This window comes from Podarcis vaucheri (genome assembly GCF_965113315.1).
Source record: "Podarcis vaucheri genome assembly, chromosome: 2".
Taxonomy (NCBI): Eukaryota; Metazoa; Chordata; class Lepidosauria; order Squamata; family Lacertidae; genus Podarcis; species Podarcis vaucheri.
The window spans coordinates 93,997,820-94,021,654 of NC_138760.1; the positions used below are offsets into that span (position 1 = coordinate 93,997,820).

Here is a 23,835-nt window from a genome sequence, read left to right on the forward strand (position 1 = left end):
GTTCCTCATAGGAGGTGGTGGTCGCTTTAAAAGAGGGACAGTTATATGGAATCCTTTTGTAGAATAAGAATTTTGCAGACCAGTTTCTGGAGATTCTTTCAGTTGTGATGGAAAAAAAGAGAGCTCTAACTTCCAAATTACTTGTATTCTGGTGAGGTTAAACTACAGAAAGCTTGATAAGCAATCTTAATTATTAAAACTTGCATGATGGATTTTCCTAGTTCTTGAAAGGACACGCTGCAGAACAGGCCTGTTTGGTCAATTGAACCCCAAAGCAATGAGGGCGTGCTATTTCTTATCCCTGCTCCTTAGAGGTTTACTAGACTTCCATATTGCCTATAGGCTAGAGAAGAAGCGAAAACTAGAGCATGAGTCTGTGAAAAGTTTAAATGGCCAATCTCTGTTGGTATAGTGATGAATTGAAACACTAATGAAACTAACAGAAAAGTCATGGAAGAAGATTGGGATAGCCAAGGATCAGAGAGTGATGTAAGTTAAGAGAATATTTAAAAATTTCTGTGTTAAAGTGCTTTCTTTCTTTCTTTCTTTCTTTCTTTCTTTCTTTCTTTCTTTCTTTCTCAAGCTTTAAAGGTGTCCATCACAAATTACCTGAGCCTATCTGGTGTTTAGCTCATATTATCTGCTCTTGAGTGGCTACCATGCCCACAAATTCCATACAGTTCTGTAAAAAACAACAACCATAGCACTATCTCTCTCTCTCTCTCTCTCTCTCTCTCTCTCTCTCTCTCTCTCTCTCTCTCTGTGTTTGTGTGTGTGTGTGTGTGTGTCTGTGTGTGTATACGTATGTGTACAATAGATATATGCAGTGCTTTTTTCCTAAAAAAAATGTTTAGGGGTACTCTCATTTTCCTACTCATATTGAAATTGAGGGGCACCTCAATGAGGCCAAACTTAGATTCACAAAATGTTTAGGGGTATGCGTACCCCTGGGTTCCCCTAGAAAAAAAAACACTCCATATATCCCTGTAATAGTGAATGTGGGAGGTACAAAGCTTCAGATTTTTCAAATCAGAAATTGGAGTAGATATTTTGGTTAATAAGAGTTCATTTTATTTAAAATGCCCAAATGAAGTGTTGTTGCCTTGTACAGAGATAGGATTGCATTGTTGTGTGTTGGAACAAGATAAGAAATGTTTAGATGGCAGTAAGTGGGCTAATTGCATATTGATAAGGCAGTCTCAGAACTGCAAGACTGCATTACAAGCTGACATAAATCTCTGTCTTTGCATTGTACAAAGAGACCTTGTCTATACTAGGCACTATTACTGGATCAGTGAATACACCTGACGTAAGAGTATGGGCTGTTAGGAACAACATGCAATAGTTGAGGTGTGTGTGGGTAGACTTTCCATATTCTTTCTTGCCAATAAACAAGAAGACCCACAGTAGGAAATATTTCAGACTCTGAGCTATTTAGCCAGTTAAGAATTCAAGTGTAGCCCCATGGTCAAAAGGTAAATGCCTGCACACATGACAAATGCACACAGATTTATAATGTTCTCTGATGTGCTGGCGAGGCCAAGGTTTTTATTAGTATGCAGTTAGAAACAAAATGTGCATTTGGGAGAAAAATTGTGCAGTTGGAAAGCTGATAATGTGCGGCTGGAAAAGGGGGGGGGGGTTAGACACATTAGGCATATGCATTTATAAAGCACTTAAATTACAAAATCAGGGACACCATGTACCCAAATTATATAAAGGTGGGTTGTGCTCAGTATCCATACTTAAACTGTCCAAACCATATTGAAACACCTCCTTCTTTTTGGCTGGTAGCTCCTTTTCTGTACATTCGTCTCTGGGAAGATTACCGGTATGCTTTGCTGTATTTGTATCCTTGTATTCTTTTTTGTGCCTGCTAAGTTGCTGAACTAAGGCAGATTGATAAACGAATCATCACTGTATTGTAGATGGTAACTACGGACTCCTGTGGAGAAACTGCCACTGATGCAGAGTGTAAGCAAGAAATAAAGCATGTTCAGCCTCTTTTTTCCTCCTCCTCCTCCTCCTCCTTTTTCAAAGTGTGGAGTGACTGATGAGGAATTTGTGCAGTTGGAAAATTGTTTAACAAACAAACAAACTAAACAAACAAAAAACCTAGGCTAGACCTCAACTTCTACCAGAACTTGGCTTCAGAACGAATTTCAGTTGTTAGCTATAGTGTTTGTGGAGGGGGCAGAGAGAGAAGTGGGAGAAGTCATGCAGCTGTGCATATATAACATTTGTTTTCAACACAAACTAAAGCACTTCTGTTTCAGCAAGTATACCCAATCATTTACAATTATTATGTATACTTTTTCTTAAAGTTTGTGACTTATATGTCTATTTTGAAAAATATTTGAAAGCTGTGGCTTTTGTTAAGACAGTATTGGATCAGAGGAACAATGGCTATAAATAGCAAAACAACGGGGAAGCGTGTTTAAAGATATTTCTCACCCCTTGAAACAGCAGTTTCTGCATGGTAAACTGAATATTTTGCTGTGCAGAATTTACTACCGCAACTTGGATGTGAAATATTATTTACTTAAAGCCATGAGGCAGTTGACCTGAATTCCATTTCCTAGCCTCAGAACATTTCTCTTAAGTGACTGCTGTTCTCACAGAAGAAAAATGAATCGGAGAGACTTCTCAAACTTTACCATTTTGCCAATAGAGGGTGCTGTGGACCTTTTGATCTCTGTATTTCAAAAGACTAATGTTATAGCTAATGTAAAATGGTAAAATAACTAAATCATGACTTCCAATAGTTGGTTTGATAACAACTCAAAAATTTTGGGGAGAAGTGATTCTTTGCCAACTCACATAAAGGCAGAATGTAAATATGCCTAAGCATTTCTCTTATGTTATTTGAAAGCTGTAGTCAGTTTTCCATTTTTTGGGAGGTAAGTCATTAAACCAAGCCTGTATATATTACATAGAACATGCCCCACAACACTTTGGGTAAGCCAGATTCAGACTGAAAATATCCACCCAAACATCATATAGATCTGTGTATTTTAAAGAGTACTCATAATATCAACTGCTGCATTGCCTAAAATATCAGTTAGAGCTCTTATATAGTTAATGCATATCCTTGTGAGTAATAATACTTAACTTTTATATAGAACATTTCATGTGTTCAGAGTGCTTCACATAATCAAGTCTTACATTGAGATTAGATAAAAGAGGCTTTTGCTGGAGTAAATGGCAGATCACTTCTTTGAAATGGAGTAACTTCAAGTCCCTGTCAGGGAAAAAGTTGGGATATAAAATAACAATAATAATAACAACTGAGGAAGATTTATTGGGCAACGGAGGCAGTATGTTGATTCTTTCTGCTCTTCTTTCCTCTCTCGGAACACAGGGTAGAAGCATAGTAAGTTAGCCTCTGAAGCTGTTCTCCTGTTCTGGCCAGCTATTGGAAATGCTGTTGAAAGGGAACCAATCCCTTTCCTTCAAAGTTCAAATTGCTCTCTGAAGACTCATTAACATGATCCCTCAGTGTGCAATCTCTGCCCAAAATTATTATTTTCAGTTTTGCTATGGAACTTAGAACCCAGCTTTCATATTCTGTCCACCTGGCAACCTAGCAGTTCGAAAGTGCACCTGTGCAAGTAGATAAGTAGGTACCGCTGTAGCGGGAAGGTAAATGGTGTTTCTGTGTGTTCTGGCTTCCATCACGGTGTTACGTTGTGCCTTTACCTTTTACCCACCTGGAATACTCTTGCAGTATCAACACTGAATGAATTTTCGTTTACAGTAACTCAGTAACTCCTTGGATTTATTAATTTGTGCAACACACATAAATACTTTAACAAGCTTGCAGTATAGCCTGTGATGTCTCACTCAAATCTCAGTCATAGTATGCTAATTTGATTTAGGCTGCAATCGTGTGTGCCCTTAATCCGCTTGCAGTGAATTAATTGGAATCATGTAATGCACCTCCCATAACACGGACTGAGTTCATTTTGCACACTTTATTTGTTGACAGTGGTTACCCTACATTCCTCTTCTTTCAAGATTCTTGTAGTTTTTGACATTTTAGAAGTAGAGCGTTTTCCACTTCTGTAACTTAATTGCTCAGCTTTCTTATTTAATACAGCATTAATTTGTAACATTCAACAAGGACTTATGTTGATTTTTATAGATGATAATAAAATGGACAATTATTATAAACCTAGACAGCATCTTAAAAAGCAGAGATATCACCTTGCCGACAAAGGTCCGTATAGTTAAAACTATGGTTTTCCCAGTAGTGATGTATGGAAGTAAGAGCTGGGCCATAAAGAAGGCTGATCGCCAAAGAATTGATGCTTTTGAATTATGGTGCTGGGGGAGACTCTTGAGAGTCCCAAGGACTGCAAGAAGATCAAACCTATCCATTCTTAAGGAAATCAGCCCCTGAGTGCTCACTGGAAGGACAGATCCTGAAGCTGAGGCTCCAATACTTTGGCCACCTCATGAGAAGAGAAGACTCCCTGGAAAAGACCCTGATGTTGGGAAAGATGGAGGGCACAAGGAGAAGGGGACAACAGAGGATGAGATGGTTGGATGGTGTTCTCAAAGCTACCAGCATGAGTTTGACCAAACTGCGGGAGGCAGTGGAAGACAGGAGTGCCTGGCGTGCTCTGGTCCATGGGGTCACGAAGAGTCAGACACAGCTAAGCGACTTAACAACAACAAAATTTGTATCCCGCCCTTCATCTGTAGATCTCAGGGTGGTTCACAGCCTAAAAATACAAGATAAAAAAAACACAAAAGGCATTATAAAAGCAAGAACAGAAACAAACCAATAACACCACCTGCCACAAACACAGTTAAAAGAGTATATAGGGTGGTCAATCACATTTTTGCCTGGCTCCTAAGGGTGTATAATGAAGGCTCTTGTCAAGCCTCCCTCTGGAGAACATTCCACAGATGGCGAGCCACTGCAGAAAAGGTGGCAGTTGTGTGTTTATCTCCACATTTCAGTTGTCTTAACTGTAGTGTGTGCATCTGTGTGCACTTTGTATTCAGGATGTAGAAAAATTAGACATTCAAGGTCTATATAATACATGTTCACTTCAGACTAGTGATTTAGTAGCATCCTGTGTCCTAAAGATGGCCAATTTGGATTGCCACCTGGACCACGAGTAAGTGTATTGGAAGCTGGCATTCTATCATTCTCTGTGAGACAGGGATTGTTTTCTCATCTGTTTGCCCACCCTCCACTACCTAGGCAGTGTTGGTCTTACCACCAACTTTTGAAGTACTTTTTAAAAAGTCAGCAAACATGTGAGTAGGGTGTTTTGAGCTATAGACTTTGTGTACTTGGACTTCCAGAAAAGCCCTTGACAAAAGCCTTTGCCAGGGTTCCTGAGTCAACTTACTAGTAGTGGGATAAGACAATGAGTCCTTTATGGATTAGTAACTGGTTAAACTATAGTATGCAGAGTCTGAGTAGAAGTCAGTGATTAGTTTTCACAACAGAACGAAGAAGTCAGATTGCCAAGGAATCTCTACTTACGGACATAATCCGTTCCGGAGGTATGTCTGCTGGTTGAAACTGGATGCTAGAAGAGGTGTCTTGTGTGAGTGCGCATTCGGTGGTAGTGTGTTTCTGCGCATGCGCAGATGGCAGAAGCTGCTTCTACACATGCGCGAATTGTGGCAAACCCGGTGTCTACTTCCGGGTTTTTCCACGAACACAACTTGGAACATCCTCAAGACGAGGCGTATGTAAGTCGAGGTTCCACTGTATTTGGGTGGTCACTTTTTAACTTACTTGTTTGCATAAGATACCAAATTTAGGATGATAAAAATAAAAAAATGGCTTATGAAGAGCTCCAAAAGGATTTCTCCAAAACGAGTGAACAGGCAAATACAGTTCAATGTAAGGAAGTGTAAGGTGATGAGCATTGGTGCAAAAAACTTAAATTCACATATATAAAGTAGTACCTCACATTACGTAAACTTCAGGATATGAATGTGGCAAACCAAGAAGTATTTTTTCAGGTTTCGCCGCATGCGCAAAAGCGCTCTACTGTGCCACGCGCATGTGCAGAACAGGCACCTCCGGTAGCAAAAACCTTGGGATCCAAGTGGCACTCCGGAACTGATCCCGTCTGCAAGCGGTGATACTACTGTACACAGATCGGATATAAACTGACAGCAGCTAACCAGGAATTAGATCTTGTCGTCCTGATGGATAGCTTAGTTAAAACATCAACTTAGTGCGTTGTGCTTTGAAAAAGGTGTACGTACAGTCAAACCTTGGTTTTTAAACGTCTTAGGCTGCCAAACGTTTTGAAAACCAAACACTTAAAACCCAGAAGTGAATGGTTCTGTTTTTGAACTCTCCTCGGAAGTCTAACAGCTTCCGAAGCGTGTTTCTCAATTTTCCCCATTGAATTACTGACAGCCCATTGATCCTCGGTTTTCGAACATTTCAGAAGTCGAACAGACGTCCAGAACGGATTATGTTCAAAAACCGAGGTTCCACTGTACTGCATGTTAGGAATCATTAAAAAAGGAACTTTTTCTTGATACAAAACCAAGAGTCATCTAAGATGTAGAGTTGGTGGGAGATTCAGGACAGAAAAAAGGAATGCATACATTGCATAGGTCATTATGGAATTACCAGTCGGTTAAATGACTTTAGAAGGGGTTTCAACAAATTCACAGATTAATGGTATATGTGATTACTTGTCACAATGGCTGTTTCCTTAAGAAACAGAGGCAGCATGACTCTGAATACCAATTGCTGGGGGAAAGCAGTAATAGAGGGTTGTTTTTTCCCTGTAGACTTCCCATAGGACACTGGGGGAAACGGGAATCACCTGAAGTAGATAGGTGTGTGCTCTAATGTAGCAGAGCTTCTCTTATGTATCTGCCACCACAAGAGTGTTGCTGCTGCAAGAGGCAAGCAGTTAGTGACACTCCTAACAGGCCTCTAGACTCAATGCAACTTTTGAGGGAAGAGCAAGGAATTGCAGATGAGGTGGGCTCAGACATCATCCGTGCCACCTCTACTTTCTGACTACTGGCAAATCCTATTGAAAGTTTAACTTTCCGGCAAGGACAGTGGCCCAGACTGTTTCCGGGACCCTTTCCTTAGAGTGTGGCATGGATGGCTCTCCAAACAGGCCCTGCAGGTTAGGGAGGAAGGGTGGCAGAAGATAGTGGGGACAGCAGAAGGCAGCAGCGGCCAACTTGAGACTGTGCAGTGTGTTGCATTGCTTCTGCTTTCCTTTGCAATAGTGTATGAGTGCAACTGTTCTAGGCTTAATTTCTACTCTGTCACCTCATTTTGGGGGTGGGGAGGATCTGAATAACCTGTTTGCAACATGAAGACTATTTGGAAGAACCTTCAGATGGGCTGTCTGTAAATATTGGTTGCATATGTCTTCCTTAGGCTGCTGGTATTATTAGAAGCCTCATTACTGTCTTTATCACTCTCCTTAGGCTTCATGAATGTTGATTGCCTGAGTCATTGAAATCTGTTGTGGGTTTGTTATTCTGCCTAAAGCATGTTTCAAAATAATGCCTTGCTGCATTTCGTTGTCAAGAACTCAAAGAAATGGAGCTAAGAAATGGTGTGCTGATGCTCTGTGAATGCTTTATTTATAAAGTGTGCTCATTTTATACCCAAGAAGACTTTCCGCATCAAAATACTTGGAATCTGTTTCAGGAATAACTGTGAGGGTGTTGTGGTATTAAACCTATGGCAGTCTAGTGAAAGTAGCCTAATGGGTTTTGTAGCATTGTACAGTCATACCTCATGTTACATCCACTTCATGTTATGTTCTTTCAGGTTACGTCCCGCGGCGACCCGGAAGTACCGGAAAGGGTTACTTCTGGGTTTCGCCGCTTGCGCATTAAGTGCAAAATGACGTCACACGCATGCACAGAAGTGGTGAATCACAACCCGCACGTGTGCAGACGCGCCACTGTGGGTTGCGCTCTTCATGTTGTGAATGGGCTTCCGGAACGGATCCCGTTTGCAACCAGAGCTACCACTGTATCAGTCTTTTGGAATCTTCACTTAATTTGAAAGCAGTGCACCCTGGGCCAGATTCAACCCAGTAGTTGTCCTAGTGGAAGCCATTGCAACGTCCTGCTAGCTCATCAGGAGTTCCATCAGCTGTCCATCCCCACACCCTCCTCAAATTTGTTTGGGAGAGTCTGGAAAACCCCCTGAGCAGCTTGCGGTGGTGAAGGGAGATAGTTCCATCTATCCAGAAGAAATGCTTGCACTGATAGAACAATCCCCTTAATGCAATATTGAACTCATCCCACTGCATTTAGGTAGGTGCTTGTCAAATAACACAATTTCCTTGGTCTAGCTCCTCTTCTTCCTTCTCAGGCTGCTGATGAGGGCTTAAATGCCCTATTAAAAAGTATCATTTCTTTATCTGAAGCTTGAACTATTAACCTTTTAAATACTCACTGTGCCTCTCTGTAAACCTGTAATGGTAATGTCTAGCTAACTAGTTTAGAAATATGTAATATAGTGGATCTTGATAATTGAAGTTTAATATGTACCCTGATTTTAGAAGAAGAAAGGCTGAGATCCCTGTTTCTGAAAAGGGTAAATCTGTATTGTAATTGAAAAAGAGCATGGTATCTTAATCTTTTGCCCTAGTCCTCTATCAGATGCATGAACTGGTCATGTGTATGCAGAGATATGTGATTAATAATAATAATAATATGAACCCAGCATTGAAGGAAAGAGCAAGATTTTGCAAGTGAATGAGCAAAAGTAGATAGGAAAACAGAGTGACCACTCTGGTTTTTTGGAAGGGACAGTTTCTGGATTTGTATCTCCATTATGTGGCCTGCTGCCATTGATGAATATCTGATTTGGATATAGGTGATACCTGTAAGCAAGAATAGGCCTACCACTCAGGACCTGGAAGAAAAAGAAATAATACTTCAGAAGGGACTATAGGTTGTTGTCCTGAAAATGTTTTGGCATAAAGTGGTAGGTGACAAATGGAGTTTGTAGTCTTTTTCTGTTAGGATTGATCCTTTAATAGTTGATGCCCATCTGGCCTTCTTGATCCATACTTTGAAGTGCCCCCCCCCCAGTTGATTTCATATTGTGATTCTTCTCCTTCACGTTCCCACTCCTTGTGAATTCATTTCTCATATATTCCCTATATATGTATAGTGTGGGCCTGTTAATTGCTGTACAGTGGTGGTATATAGTAATCCTGAATAAGTAGGATGTGTATGTAATTGGAAGACAGAAGTAAACAAACTTTAGTGTTGGAACAGAACAAAGTTCAAGCCAAGTTATGAGTAACTAGTTCATGCAAGCAGAACCATTGGTCAAGAATTATGGGAGCTGTAGTCCAAAACATCTGAAGGGTACCATGTTGGCTACCCCTGATCCAGTTTATTTACTGTGAAATGAAATAACATTGTTTTCTGTAATGGGCACTGAGGCTAGAAGATGACAGAAGCGTGGGGCTTTGCAGCTAGGTGGCTGATAAGGAACTGGGGCTAGGTTTCCAAAGGCATGTTTTCTTCTTGTTGAGCTAATGATGTTTCAAAGGCTAGCATTATTTGGGTGTTTGCTCAACTAGTGTGCTCACTACAAAATCACCATAATAGATTTTATACAGTGGTGCGTCGCAAGACGAAAATAATCCGTTCCGCGAGTCTCTTCGTCTTGCGGTTTTTTCGTCTTGCGAAGCAAGCCCATTAACTGCTTAGCGGATTAGCGCTATTAGCGGCTTAGCGGATCAGCTGATAAGCGGTTTAGCGGCTTAGCGGATCAGCTGATAAGCGGTTTAGCGGCTTAGCGGATCAGCTGATAAGCGGCTTAGCGGATCAGCTGATAAGCGGCTTAGCGGATCAGCTGATAAGCGGCTTAGCGGATCAGCTGATAAGCAGCTTAGCGGCTTGGGAAAAAGGGGGGGAGGAAAAAAAACCCCCGCAGGAACTCGCAAGACATTTTCGTCTTGCGAAGCAAGCCCATAGGAAATTCGTTTTGCGAAGCACCTCCAAAACGGAAAACCCTTTCGTCTAGCGGGTTTTCCGTCTTGCGAGGCATTCGTCTTGCGGGGCACCACTGTATTCCTAAAGAAGCAAAGTGGCTTTCGGCTTGTAAAGGGTGCCAAAAGGTATTGCTTACTTTCCAGTTTACCCCAACATTTCCATTTTATTTGCAGGGGAGGAGGGGGAACAGGAAAAGGCTTCAGTTTCTGGAAATTTTGCACATCTGGTGATGGCTGGTCTGCATCCTTTCAGTTGTACCTGGATAGCATCTCTTTCTTTGTATGGTGCTTAGTTTTGATGTGATTTTTATATTAAACAAGCAAAAGCAAAATCCTGTCAACCCAAATTAAAATCAAGTGGGTGTTTGGCATATTCCATGCTTTTCATATTTCTAAGGAGACACTTGACGATATTACAGTGATGAAATATCTTTTTACAGTGAGTAAAACTAGAAAAAGCACACATGTTTTTCTTGTCCAGAATACTTGTATGTAATCAGTGGCAACCTGGTCAGTCAGGTCACACTTTTATTACCTGTGGTCAAAGGCCATTGCAAAAATTCAAACAGGCTCAAGGCCCACAACAAATCAATGTTTGCAAATACAAACATTGCAAAGCCAGAATAAAGGATAAAGAACAAGCAATAAAACAAAGGATAAGAAAGCAATAAAATGAATAATCAAATTATAATCAAATTGCTGTATCACCATGATGATTTATAGCTACCCCTGAAAGCACCTTTCCATTCATCCTTTTTAGCAGCCAGTGCAAAAAGACACCTTATAAGTCAAAGTCAGTATCTGACAATAGATAAGACTTATTTGGGGTGATGGTTTTTGAGGGTAATCCCAATAAATCCAAATAAAATAATACCCAGACACTTAAAACATGATTTAAAGTACATAGGACAAAATATGTGGAAGATATTCCATCTCAGTGGTTCAGCAAAGACAGTTCCATTGAACCAGAGGAATCCAATCATATTTGCCATCAGTTGTAGTGGCTGGCATAGTCTGAAAAGAGCTGTAAAGATCCAATACTGACCATCCTCCATAGCTCAGTTTTTATAGGTGTCCACGTTTCAGCCACTGACGTGTATTCACCAGATAGACACATGTCTGCTGGAATGTAGTAGGCTTCCATTGGTGTTCTTTATATTTAGCAGAAAGTACAAGCTGCACTTCCAGCTGGGATCAGCTCCACTTTGGACCTCTAATTAAACAGTGCTGAATGTAAGCCTCACTGCAAAGAAGGAACAGAATGCACATACAATGTCAGGTAAGTAATAGGTGGACATGGCTGGCTTCACCTCTGCCATAAGGCCTGCCTGAGGCAAGAGTCACCAAATAGGGAACTCTGCAATGAACTACCTTCATTCCCTGGTCCTGTCCACAAAGCCTGTAGTAATTTACACCACCAGAAATGCAGACAGAATTACATCCATCCCATGGGAGTTGATGGAAGGGCAGAAAACGAAGATTTACACTGCCGCCATCCCAGTTTGGGCCACACAACCCTTTGTCGAGGAGCAGTTAGAATGCAGCTTAATTTGTACAGTAGATATATGCACTAACCTAAAGGGTGGCGCTGTGGGTAAAACCTCAGTGCCTAGGACTTGCTGATCGTATGGTCGGCAGTTCGAATCCCCGCGGCGGGGTGAGCTCCCGTTGTTCGGTCCCAGCTCCTGCCCACCTAGCAGTTCGAAAGCACTCTTAAGTGCAAGTAGATAAATAGGTACCGCTTTATAGCGGGAAGGTAAACGGCGTTTCCGTGTGCTGCACTGGTGCTGGCTCGCCAGCTGCAGCTTTGTCATGCTGGCCACATGACCCAGAAGTGTCTTCGGACGGCGCCAGCTCACGGCCTCTAGAGCGAGATGAGCACGCAACCCTAGAGTCGGACACGACTGGCCCGTACGGGCAGGGGTAAAAAGGTAAAGGTACCCTACCCGTACCCTACCCGTATGGGCAGGGGCACCTTTACCTAAAGTACATACCATACTTTTCCGTGTATAAGACACCCCCTATTTTGGGGAACTCCAAATTAAGAAAACACCCCTCAGCACTACCCGTGTATAAGACAAGCCCCAATTTTAAACTTAATTTTTTGGTAAAAAAAAACCCCTAGTCTTATACATGGAAAAATACAGTGATTTAGAACTTTAAAATAGTTTAAATGCTCATGTTTGCAACATTCTCATGATATTATAGCTGTCTTTTAAAAAAAGAAGATAAGGTACCGTATTTTTCGCTCTATAACACGCAGATTTTTTCTCCTAAAAAGGAAGGGGAAATGTCTGTGCGTGTTATGCAGCGAATATGTGGTCCCTGGAGCCGAAAAATAAGGCAAAAATCAAACCGCGCTTCAGGGAGAAGGGAGCTCCGTGAGACAGGAAGTTGCTGCTTTCCTGCATTCTGCCTCAGGGTCTTACTGCCCGCCCTCTCTGTTTCGTTGCTGTGTTTGCTCAAACGGAACAAAGAGCAGGGAAAGCCCCTCCCCTCCAGGCAAGTAGAGAGGAAAGCAGAGCGTCGCTCTATCCTGTCCCTGCTCCGGAGGGAACAATGTTTGTGAAGGGAAGAGAGATTACAGGTTCGGCTTAAAATTCTGATTTGACTTCCTGCTTTTTGTTTTTGGAGACACACAGCATTCAAATATGCTTTCTTCCATTTAAAAGGATGAAATCCTTAAACAGTGGCTGGCTTGTGTGGGTGGGTGGGGGGAAACTTTTGCCTTCCTTTCCTCACGTTATAGCCCTCTCCTGCATTCTTAGCCTTCTGTGTTTTTCCTTCCCTCCCCACTTAAAATGTGGTTACAAAGCATGGATCCACATGGATCCTCAGGATCTTTGCATTGGGTCACCCCAAATTCACCATCAGAGCACACAGCATGTCCATGGCTACAGCCTGCCCCCCCAAAATCACACACCCATTGTTGCCTGGGGCTGCAATGGTGCAAAAACGTGGTTACAAAGCATGGATCCACATGGATCCTCAGGATCTTTGCATTGGGTCAGCCAAAATTCACCATCAGAGCACACAGCATGTCCATGGCTACAGCCTGCCCCCCCAAAATCACACACCCATTGTTGCCTGGGGCTGCAATGGTGCAAAAACGTGGTTACAAAGCATGGATCCACATGGATCCTCAGGATCTTTGCATTGGGTCAGCCAAAATTCACCATCAGAGCACATAGCATGTCCATGGCTACAGCCTGTCCCCCCCAAAAAAAATCACTCACCCACTGTTGCCTGGGGCTGCAATGGTGCAAAAACGTGGTTACAAAGCATGGATCCACAGGGATTCTCAGGATTTTTGCATTGGGTCACCCCAAATTCACCATCAGATCACATGTCTGTGGCCACAGCATGAAGCACAAAAATGATACGTCCACTGTTTCATTCAGAATATTTTCCCCCTTGTTTTCCTCCTCTAAAAACGATGTGCGTGTTATGGTCAGGTGCGTGTTATAGAGCGAAAAATACGGTATGCAAGTAAGAGTTCCCAAAGGTAAATCGGGCTGTGGATTGAAGCCTGTAATCCTGTGCAGGAGTAAGCAGCACTGAACACAGTGAGATGTGCCTCCACATAAATATGCATAGACTTGGGTTTCATGGGGGTTCACATGTTAAAAAGGTTGGAAGGGAAAAGTTCTGGAATTTTTTCTTTAGTTCTGCTTTGGATCATGAAATACACAGGGGTAAGATTGCATGTATGATGCAAGCAAGTACAATGTGAAACCTAATTATCAACCATTTGAATTCAGTCCTTTCCCAAGCTATAGTTGAAAAATGTTAAGCATTGTTAAACAGGTTATACTGGACTTACTACTTCTGTGTTGCTTCAAAGGTTAATGCGGAGACAGTTGCTTGTTCCAGCAGCTGTTAACCCCATGCAGTGTTAGGCAAGAGAATCACACCCGAAATAGGTTAGTAGTAAATTGTAATTCAACTTCATATAATAAAGCATAGAATACTTGTGTTCTTGACATTGCTAAATAAATGAATTGAAGTTAAAAATAGGGGTTTGACCTTTGCTCCCCAACTCCCCATGGGATGCTGAGTCCCCCAACTCCATAATCTGTCAGAGGAAAATGGATGAAGGCAGGATTCAGTGGAAAGCAAGGCAGATATTTATTTTTCTGTTGCAACAGAGTTCCCTCCCCTCCTTCCAAGGAGGGAGAGCCCCTGACCAAACGTTTGCAGGAACCTTTAAAGACTTTTGACATTGCCCAACCCCCTTAGTCAAAGACCACCCCAAAATCATCATATATACATCATAGGAGGCAGTCTACAGCAGAAATCCTGTCTGCCAGGATACCTGATAATGGTCACTGATTGCATTACCTGGACAGCCTGGCCATTCTTTCATGATGGTGAATACTTTAGTTCCTGAATCTAGGTCACAGGCTCACCCTATTCATACACAAATACACCCTTAAGACAGGATTTGTAAGCGAAAAGACTATGGGGAAGGATTTCCCCATTTCCCTCCCTTACTGCAGAGGAATATTTGAGGTAATTGAGAGTGTCAAAATGGCTTAAGGATTGCTCTCCTCTACTATTTCAGACACATGGTTTATATATTTAGACATGTGTGTGTTTATGAATATTTATTATATATTTGAGACCTTAGAATTCTTATAACAGTATATAAAGCTGAAGTGATGGCAACTTTATGTGCTGTTTTGTTACTGACCATATAATACTCTGGTAATTTGAGAAAGTGAAGACCTCCGTGCCCAGTGCCAACCTGACCATGATATGGCATGAAGTCCCCACAACAGTGGGTCAAATGGAGAATGTCAAACTTTGTAGACAGCTCTCAATCCCCTTGCTGGTTGTGTGGTACTTGAATGAAAGGGAGGCGAAGTTGCCTCTTTTCAGATACACAAGGCAGAAAAGTACTTTGTGTGACGGACTGGGTCTGATGTTTCCCTTCATGCTAGGCATCTCAAACAAGTGAAAGAACTGATGCTTTCCCAGTCAACTTGTGCAAATTGTGTGTGCCCCTCAGTCCTTCGGTGTGCAGGAGTTTGGAGTTGGTACTTGATATTCCTACATCACACAAAGCTTCCAGAAAGTGAAGAAGCAGTGCAACTTCCTCTTGTGCTCTCTACACCAAGCTCTCCTGTTGTGGATGGAGATGAATGGATGGCAGTCCTTGATGCCTCCAATGGTGATAAAGCTTGAGCCAGACCTGTCTGTGACTCAGCTGATCAGATGCATCATGAATGCAAGAAACTGGTCAATCGACAATGGTGAAGTATAAACCAAGTTATACTTGTATGTACTTGGATTGTATCAAAATCTAACATGGAGTAAGAAGCTATCACCAGTATATCTTTGAAACAACCTTAATGATGAACTCAATTTTTATGCAAGAATGTCAGGAAGGAAAACAAAGTTAGCTTCCATGGCTAATACAGTTTGATGGAAAAGAGTGAATAGATATAGGGTTCTCTTCAGTGTTGCTGTTTTCTAATAAGGCTTGTTGATTCAGCGGGAGTATTTTCTTTCTGATTCCCCCTCTCTTCTATATCCTCCTGTACACTTCAAAATCTGACCCAGAAAGTATGTGGGACCTTTGAACAGCCTGGTAGGTGACACAGGAAGCTTTAGGAGAAAGAGGAAACTTGGGGGGGGGGGAGAAACCCCTTTACTAAAACAAAATCTTCCACAAATGGAAAGACAGCATTGGGGCGGGGGGATGGGACCATAGAAAATGCATGTAGAAATGTTTCCATGTGTTTAACATCAGGGATGTTAAATTACAGTGGTACCTTGGGTTACAGGTGCTTCAGGTTACAGACTTTGCTAACCCAGAAATATTACCTCGGGTTAAGAACTTTGCTTCAGGATAAGAACAGAAACCATGCTGTGGCGGCGCGGCAGCAGCGGGAGGCCCCGTAAGCTAAAGTGGTGCTTCAGGTTAAGAACAGTTTCAGGTTAAGAACGGACCTCCAGAGCGAAATAAGTTCTTAACCTGAGGTACCACTATACTCTGGAAGAGTTAATATTTGATCTTTGGTATACTTTGCAATCAGTATGGTTAGCATGGTCACAATGGCTACACAGTTCAGCCATATTTTAAGATTTGTCCCTGCTGTTTTCATTCTAGATTTCTAGAACATGCAATGTGTTTCAGTTAAATGATTTCAAATTCGTAGACCACATGTAATAAGCTTCCATACCCATTCAGGGGTTCTTAACATAGCTTCTGAGCTACACATATTGGAGGTGGCAGGGAATGAGTTAAGGATGTCATCCTCTCCAGCTTTGAAAACCCTTTATTTGTATTGCATCAGTGCCTAAAGCCTAGACTAGGTTGGGCCCCATTGTGTGATGGCTTATTAAGCAAACACATAGTAAATGACCCTGCTTGAACTAGTGCCACAGAACTATATGTGGGTGCTCTGTGCATGCAAAACCAAAAAGGCTGTAATAATTCTGGATGACGTGCACATGCACATGTGTAGTAGTTGGAAATGTAACTTGCACCTCATTCTGTTGTTCTGTCTGCAGTCTCTGGTCTAGCAGTTTGGCACTTGCAAGTGGTGCGAATGCCACAGTATTCTTGCTTCCTCAAGGGCAGACAGAGTTTTGGGGCACAGACATCAGTCAAAAGTTCCAGTTCTCGAATTCAGTTTTCCAAGTGAGATTTTTGTTAGGTATAATTTGAAGCAACAGAGTGAAAAGATTTAAGCTGGTGGTAAAATATTCTCCTCTTTAAATATTTTCTCTGGCGTGATGCTGTCTGGGCTCTTGTGAGTGCTGCAAGAGACCTCAGTTTCTTGTTAATCATTTGCTGCTTTTTTTAGCCTCTTGAAGCAAAGCAAACACCTCTAATTTGCTTTGGAGTTGAGCAAAGTTGATGTCATTGCTGTAGTATGTGTGGTTGTACCTGATGATCGCTCAGAGAGGTGAGACCTCAGCATGTGAATAAGAGGAAATGTGTAGCCAGTAGTACTAGGCACAGCCCTGCAGCTGCTGAGCCCAGAGTAGTCTTGCTTCCTCTGAGCCATTGTTAACCATCTATCTCCCCACCCCCACCTACCCTCTGAGGCTTGAGCAAGCTAGGCTGCATTTTGCAACAAGGGCAGAAGAGCAGATCTTGCATGTGTTTTTATAAAGCTGACACCCACAAGAGGGAGGCTGCTTAAATCTTAGTGAGGATTGTTTTGGCTGTTTACCCTCTTACCGGTACTTCAGGCACATGCCTGCTAACCGCACCCTGAATTAACTAGAGCAGCGAGTCAGTCCCGTCCAAGGCTCAGGTGGTTCCGCGGCAACATTTAGCTAATGAATCTAGAGAGGGGGGTGGTCCATCTGTCAGGACCCTTCACAGCTGACTCACAGGAAGTGTTAAAAAAGCTTGGCACAAGGGGTGATCAGCTCCAGGATTCTGCCCCTCCTCTCATTCCCCGCTGTCTTTGCCTGCATGTTTCACAAGCTCCTTTTTTTTTGGAAGAACAATGAACTGATTTGAAGTTTTAAGACTGGGAGGGTTCCCCTTGGAGTTCGCCCGTCTAGTAGTCTGCAGGATGTGTTGCTTGACACAGTTTTAGACAGCTGTCAGTCTGTCTTCTTTGCTCTTTGCTTTTCCCTTCCCGTTCCCCTGGTGGATTGCTTTGTCTGGAGAAAAAAGGTGACCATGGTCCAGCGCTTCAGCCTCAGGAGGCAGCTATCAAAGGTAGGTTACTTCTGCCATCAAGATCTGTGGGACTGTCCTCATTATCACATTTCTCTCGTAGAAGAGAAATCTCTGCTTGCACGGAGGAGGTGGGCGGGGGTCTGGTGTATTGAGAGGAAGCAGCTCTGCCTTTTGTTCTTCCCTCTAACAGACACAAAGGTTTTTTAGAGCAAATTGTCCACTGGCAGACAGGGTTTTCCCCCCTCTCTGCAAATCCAGAGCTATGGACTTTGGTGAGCCTGCTGCTCTCTCTTTTGACTTAATATCTAGCATACTTGTGTGATACAGAAGAAACAAGACTCATATTAATATACCACAATATGAGCTCAATGGAAAAAGCAAGGTGGAATGGAACACATGGACTTTCTGCATAGGATAGTATTTGACTGATAACCACCTAGCAAAGCAGAGGGAAGCTGCTGCTGCTGCCTCTTCAAAAGTATTAGTCAGGAAGAACAAAGGAATTGTTCTAAAGAAATTCTGCTGCTTAATATTTTCCATCGCTTTTGTGTGTTAAGATGGCTTTTTGAAAAATGGGTATTTTTCCTAATTTGGACATGTAGATAAGTTTATTCTGTAAACCTATCCTTTAGTTGTTTTCTTTTTTAAAAAAATAGAAAAGGTTAAAAGCTGAATAAAATGAGGGCCTTAAATACCTTTTGTATAAGACAGAATTTAGTTATGAATCAAATACTGTGGACATCATCTGAATTATAGGGTCTTGGGCCTCAAGCTTTATACCCAGTTTGGATTTATTGAAAAAAATGAAACAAACCCTTACTCTGTACCTCTTTCACTAAAATGCCTGTAAAGGCTTTCTTTTTTGTGTTAAATGCAGTGATCAGCAGCTGAATGCTCCATTTAGGTCAAAATGCACTCCCTGCAGACAGTCTATCGGGAAGCTTTAGGGTGTTGCAATGAACTGGCATTCCATATGACCCTTTTCAGAGTTCATCAGCATTTTTGAAATAGCAAAGCGATGAGCATATCAAATATCAATATAAAAATTGGGAGCTGGCAAGTGGAAACAGACCCATTTTTCTCTCTCCCCTTGCATGTGTCCACACACACACAGCCTGACTTTATTTCCCCAGGGCTAAATTATTTACTTGCAAGTAATCCCAGAAAGTATGCTGAGGATCTGAGCATATAGATCATATCAATGCCGAACCTTTCTCCCAAGTGTTGTTACAAAAGGAAATAAGCAGTATCATTGAAATAGTTAAAATTGGTTTATGCCTAGGTCCACTCACTCATCTGAAATAAGCTGTAAAATCTGATGATCATTGTTTGAGCACTATTGGGAATGTGAAGTGGGTGTGTTCAAATAGTTGTATGAAGACTCTACTGTTGTTAAATTAAAAAAAAAATGGCATGCAATGACTTCACATAGTTTCTGTAGCTATGTTCTTCCACAAAACAAACCTATTCTCACTGACTTCTGAATCTTACATTAAGTCAAGGGAGGCCAGTTTGTGGCCTTAAGGTTCTATATAATTTGAGCCCAATATTATGGTTCCCCATACTGTGCAGTCATAAGGGCTAAAAACTTGCTTTTTAAAACAATCTAAACTGCATTTCTCAATGGGTACAGAATACATGCATTTCTGTCATGTATTCTATACCCATTATCACTCTCCATGGATTCCCCCCCCCACAGATTTTGGTGCATAAACAATTTGGGCTTCTATGGGTGGGTGGGGAGTTGCATGCTGTCTGTGGGTTGCTCCTTCTGATTTGTAAGTGGTAGTGTTTGAGGATTCTTCAAATTTGGAATGCATTTCCCCAGTGAATGAATTTCACATGTACACTGAATGTACAGTCTGCAGTTATTGCAAGGTACAAGAGCCTTGTGCCCCTGTTCATATGATACAGTATGGAGTAGATCGTATTGCCTTCCTGAGTCTGTGTCAGGGCAAGACTTTGCTGCTAATAATGCCAATAATGTGGTAATGCAGCAGTTCCAACCTAATGCAAGAGTGCCTGGGAGAACATCTCAGTGCTCAAAGGTTCTCTGATCATAGGAATGTACACAATCAGTTGCACCTAATTATCCCTTATAGCATACCATCAACTATACCAGCGTCAGTAATTTGAGCATAGTTATTAACACTTTCAACAGCAACACTCCTGGTAGCCAAGAAATATTTTGCAGTAGGAAAAATACTATAATGCTACTAATAGGATATGGCTACATGTATGGCCTTTCTAGTGTAGCACTCTTTTTGCCTTACCTCCCATTAGTCTTAAGTTAACAGTTTAATCACAGTTAGTTGCATTATTAAGTTGCATTATGTGAACAGACTGGCAAAATGTGGCTGAAAAAAATATCATCACTACATGAATATAATGTGCATACTGTGTGAATACACCCCATGTGGAAAAGGCATTGGTCACACATTTATATCTGTTGGTACTCTTCAGTTGGTGTTGTAAATTCAATTGCAGTAGAACGCCTGGCAGACAATTACAGAGGTCTATCTGAAATGAAGTATTACTATCCTTTTTAAAAAAATGTAGTTTGTACTACGTTCAGACAATGAACTCAAAAGTTTAACCTCTTATAGATATGATGTCTAGTAACTACATATGAGGAGATACTATGTGTGCCTGAGACTAACATACGTTTTCTTTATACTCTGATGAAGAATACTGCATCACTTGGAAGCCTGCATGCTCTATATTAATTGAGTTATGCAGGATATTGCTTTATATCAGCGTTAATATCCAGGACACTCACAGTATCTAAACTTCAATTATAGTAAATGAGTGTTACTAGGTAGCCAAAATAGTTCTGCAGAGAAAATACATCCTTGTTCCTTTCATCAACAGTGTTAGAGCTTACTACAGTGGTACCTCGGGTTAAGCACTTAATTTGTTCTTGAGGTCCGTTCTTAACCTGAAACTGTTCTTAACCTGAGGTACCACTTTAGCTGATGGGGCCTCCTACTGCTGCCGCGCAGCCGCCGCACGATTTCTGTTCTCATCCTGAAGCAAAGTTCTTAACCTAAGGTACTATTTCTGGGTTAGCGGAATCTGTAACCTGAAGCGTCTGTAACCTGAAGTGTCTGTAACCTGAGGTACCACTGTACTTCCAGTCACAGACAAATTCAGAAAAGTGAAGATGGGAGTAATGAATTTGCAATATGAGTATAAATTAAATTTGCTTAACTTCTGATCAGTGATATCACCCCTCCCCCCCCAATTAGTTCTTACTACTTTTATATCATGAAAACAAGTTGGACTACAGAAGTAATGCTCCAAATTGCTTAACTGTGCTTAAGCTCCCAGTATGTCAGGTATATTCCTTAGTATATTAATACTATTCAGCATTTTTCTAGAAAATAATCAATGATATTTATAACAGATGTAAAAAAATAATAATGAAGTTACTCAAGGGCTACTGAAAGCTGTCCAGAAAAATAATCTCAGACTTTGGGTGAAGGTGGAATGGGTGTCAGTCTGAAGTTTAAAATGGCCTTAGAGAGCTCATGGAAATTGCTTTCATAACTAGAACAGTTCATTTAGCAGAACATCTGACCACCTGTTTTATATAGCAGTTGTAGTGTATTCAATATTAGTTGTCTTAAACATTTCATTGTATGTTGTTTCTGGCATTAGACTCCCCTGCCCTCTTTGCTATGGGAAAAAGTTATATCTCAGCTCAGTGCTTTCCCCTAGCTGGGTGGGGCACAGGAAGGGAGTGGACAAACCCAAGTCCCTCTCCTGATTTTGGCTGGACTAGAATCCTGAGAAGGCATTATCATCTGAATAGCTGAGGGTAAAAATAGTTTATTTCATAACCTGCCTGAACTATATAGGTAAGATACAGTGGTGCCTCGCAAGACGAAATTAATCCGTTCCGCGAGTCTCTTCGTCTTGCGGTTTTTTCGTCTTGCGAAGCGCGGCTTAGCGGCTATTAGTGGCTTAGCAGCTATTAACGGCTTAGTGGCTATTAACGGCTTAGCGGCTTTAAGAAAAAGGAAACAAACTCGCAAGAACTCGCAAGGCGTTTCGTCTTGCGAAGCAAACGCATAGGGAAATTCGTCTTGCGGAACGACTCAGAAAACGGAAAACTCTTTCGTCTTGCGCGTTTTTCGTCTTGCGAGGCATTCGTCTTGCGAGGTACCACTGTAATTTGGAACATCTGAGTGAATATCACAATAGGCAACTCATTTTGGGAAGCAAGGGAACATCAGTCATGCCACAACACAATGGATTTTATTTATTTTTTCTTCTTAATATATGTGTCTTCTTAACAGAAATGTCAGGGAGGTAAGACTCAACAACTCACATAGTTGACACTTCCTTTCCCCTTCCTTCCATTCTGGAAGGAAATTGTACTAAACAGTAAACACTTATGAAACTAAGTATAGGTGTGTCTCCAATTCACATGTTCTCTCTTCCTCCAGTGTAGCCGCAAGGAGGAATTTGGAAACTTTCACTTCTGTTGGATTAACAGTTTGCCATGTCATCCAAACCTGGCAAACTGTGGTTGTTAATATCTAATAGCTGATTGAAACCACTAGCTTCAAACCATGGTTTGAGAAGGTGGCTTGGTTCAGCAAAAAGTACTTGTGGTTACACAAAATTGTGGCAAACTTTGTTGCATCAAACTGTTGGTAGTCTAAAACAGAAGTTGAAGTTTCTGATCATGTCCTTGCAGGTGTGTCAGAGAAGGAAGAGGAAGCACACCAATGCTTAGTCCTTGTAATGCAAACCCTTCCACTTTGTAGGCAAGCGCGTCTTTGGTTACCTTTATGCTAATCCATTGGGAGCATGTAGGGGACCCAGACTGTGTATATGGTGTGTATATGGAATGCTTAGTTGTAGTGCTGATATAATAAACTTTAGGTAGACGCACTGATCTGAAAACAGATTTTTCTGAAAAACCCTTAAAAAACAAAATATTTGATTTGATGTTTGTTCTAAAAGTTTCCTCCCTACTATCTCCTTAAATGGAAATCATATGGGCAAATGAACTAGACATATGAATTCTACCTTGGGAGTTGAGCTAAAAAATAGGCCAGACTGCAGTGTGTGCAGTAACGCAACACCTGTCTCCTTGAAGAAAAAATTGCTGACAAGCATTTACAGTATTGTAATTGTTTTTGCCAGCTTAATGAAATATTAACAAATGAAATGGTAGATGGCTTTCCTAACTAGGGAAGTAGTCACAGCTGTTAGTCTGACAGCTGCTGCCATGTGCAGGTCAGTTGAAACCACCTGCCCATGACATCTGTTCCATGCGGTGAACTGTTTTCCTTGCAAAGTTGCTCATGGTACATGGCTTGCTGCTACAGCATTAAAAACCATGCAGGAGTGACCAAACAGCATGTAATGCCAGTTCCTACTCTGGTATACTTCATAGAGTAGCCTCCCGGTAGCTTTTGTATTTTCTAAAGTATCACTGACTTAAAGAACATAGACCTTTTCTTTGTTAGTGTCAGATGACCAGTCTTTTGGACATGTTTCTTGGCAATGAGTATGTCATGAATGCTAAGCTGATTAGGGAAGCACTTCAATATTTTTCCTGGAAAATCTCCTTCATTCTTTGTCCTTTAAGATATTCTCCTATTACTCTTTTTGTAACATTAGATCACACTTAGTAATTTAAGTTGCTTTGAGTAATGGTGTATAATGACAAATGGATCTTATAATAAGGATGGGTGAGATCATGGTTCATATACACTCCCAAAGTAATCACTTCTATGAGGTATAATAAAATAACATAAGCTAACAGCTTCTAGTTTCTGTAGACAGAATGGTGTGCCCTGGCCTACCAGTTCATCCTCATAAGCTGATTGCCAGTTGTGGGTTTTTATTTGGAGGAGGGAGGGAGTAGAGAGGACTTACTGTAGTACAACACAGAGGCATAACTTTTGGTTCATTTAATTGGAATGAAAGGTGAGTTATCTATAAAAGAGAGCTTTATGAGCTATTCTCCTGAGTGAATACTTGTCCTCAAAAATTTATACGCAGTACTAAGAATATGAATCTAGATTTGGGATGTTCTAGCCATTCTTCTGGGGACAATGAGCTTATTTAGCTCTGTGGGATGCTTTCCTGTAATTCCCCGTAGTAATTGGATTGACCTTTAGCGATACACAGGGGTGCTTCATTTCTGTACTCTTGAGACAGCTGAATTTTTTGAGGTTTATTAGGTGT

General features: G+C 41.4%; 1 protein-coding gene across 4 annotated transcripts in view; it reads left to right on the forward strand.

The window, feature by feature from the left end:
- Positions 1-23,835, forward strand: part of TMCC1 (transmembrane and coiled-coil domain family 1) — a 112,297-nt gene that overhangs the window by 30,172 nt on the left and 58,290 nt on the right. Inside the window, exon 1 of one of the 4 annotated variants that reach the window (XM_082209780.1) lies at positions 160-489. The exons of 2 other annotated variants lie outside the window; for them this stretch is intronic. In XM_082209780.1, coding sequence (XP_082065906.1) covers positions 451-489 — 39 coding nt within the window. In that variant the 5' untranslated portion in view covers positions 160-450. Of the gene's footprint in view, positions 1-159; positions 490-17,242; positions 17,668-23,835 lie in introns of those variants that run through there. One more of the 4 variants, XM_082209779.1, reaches the window with a different exon arrangement.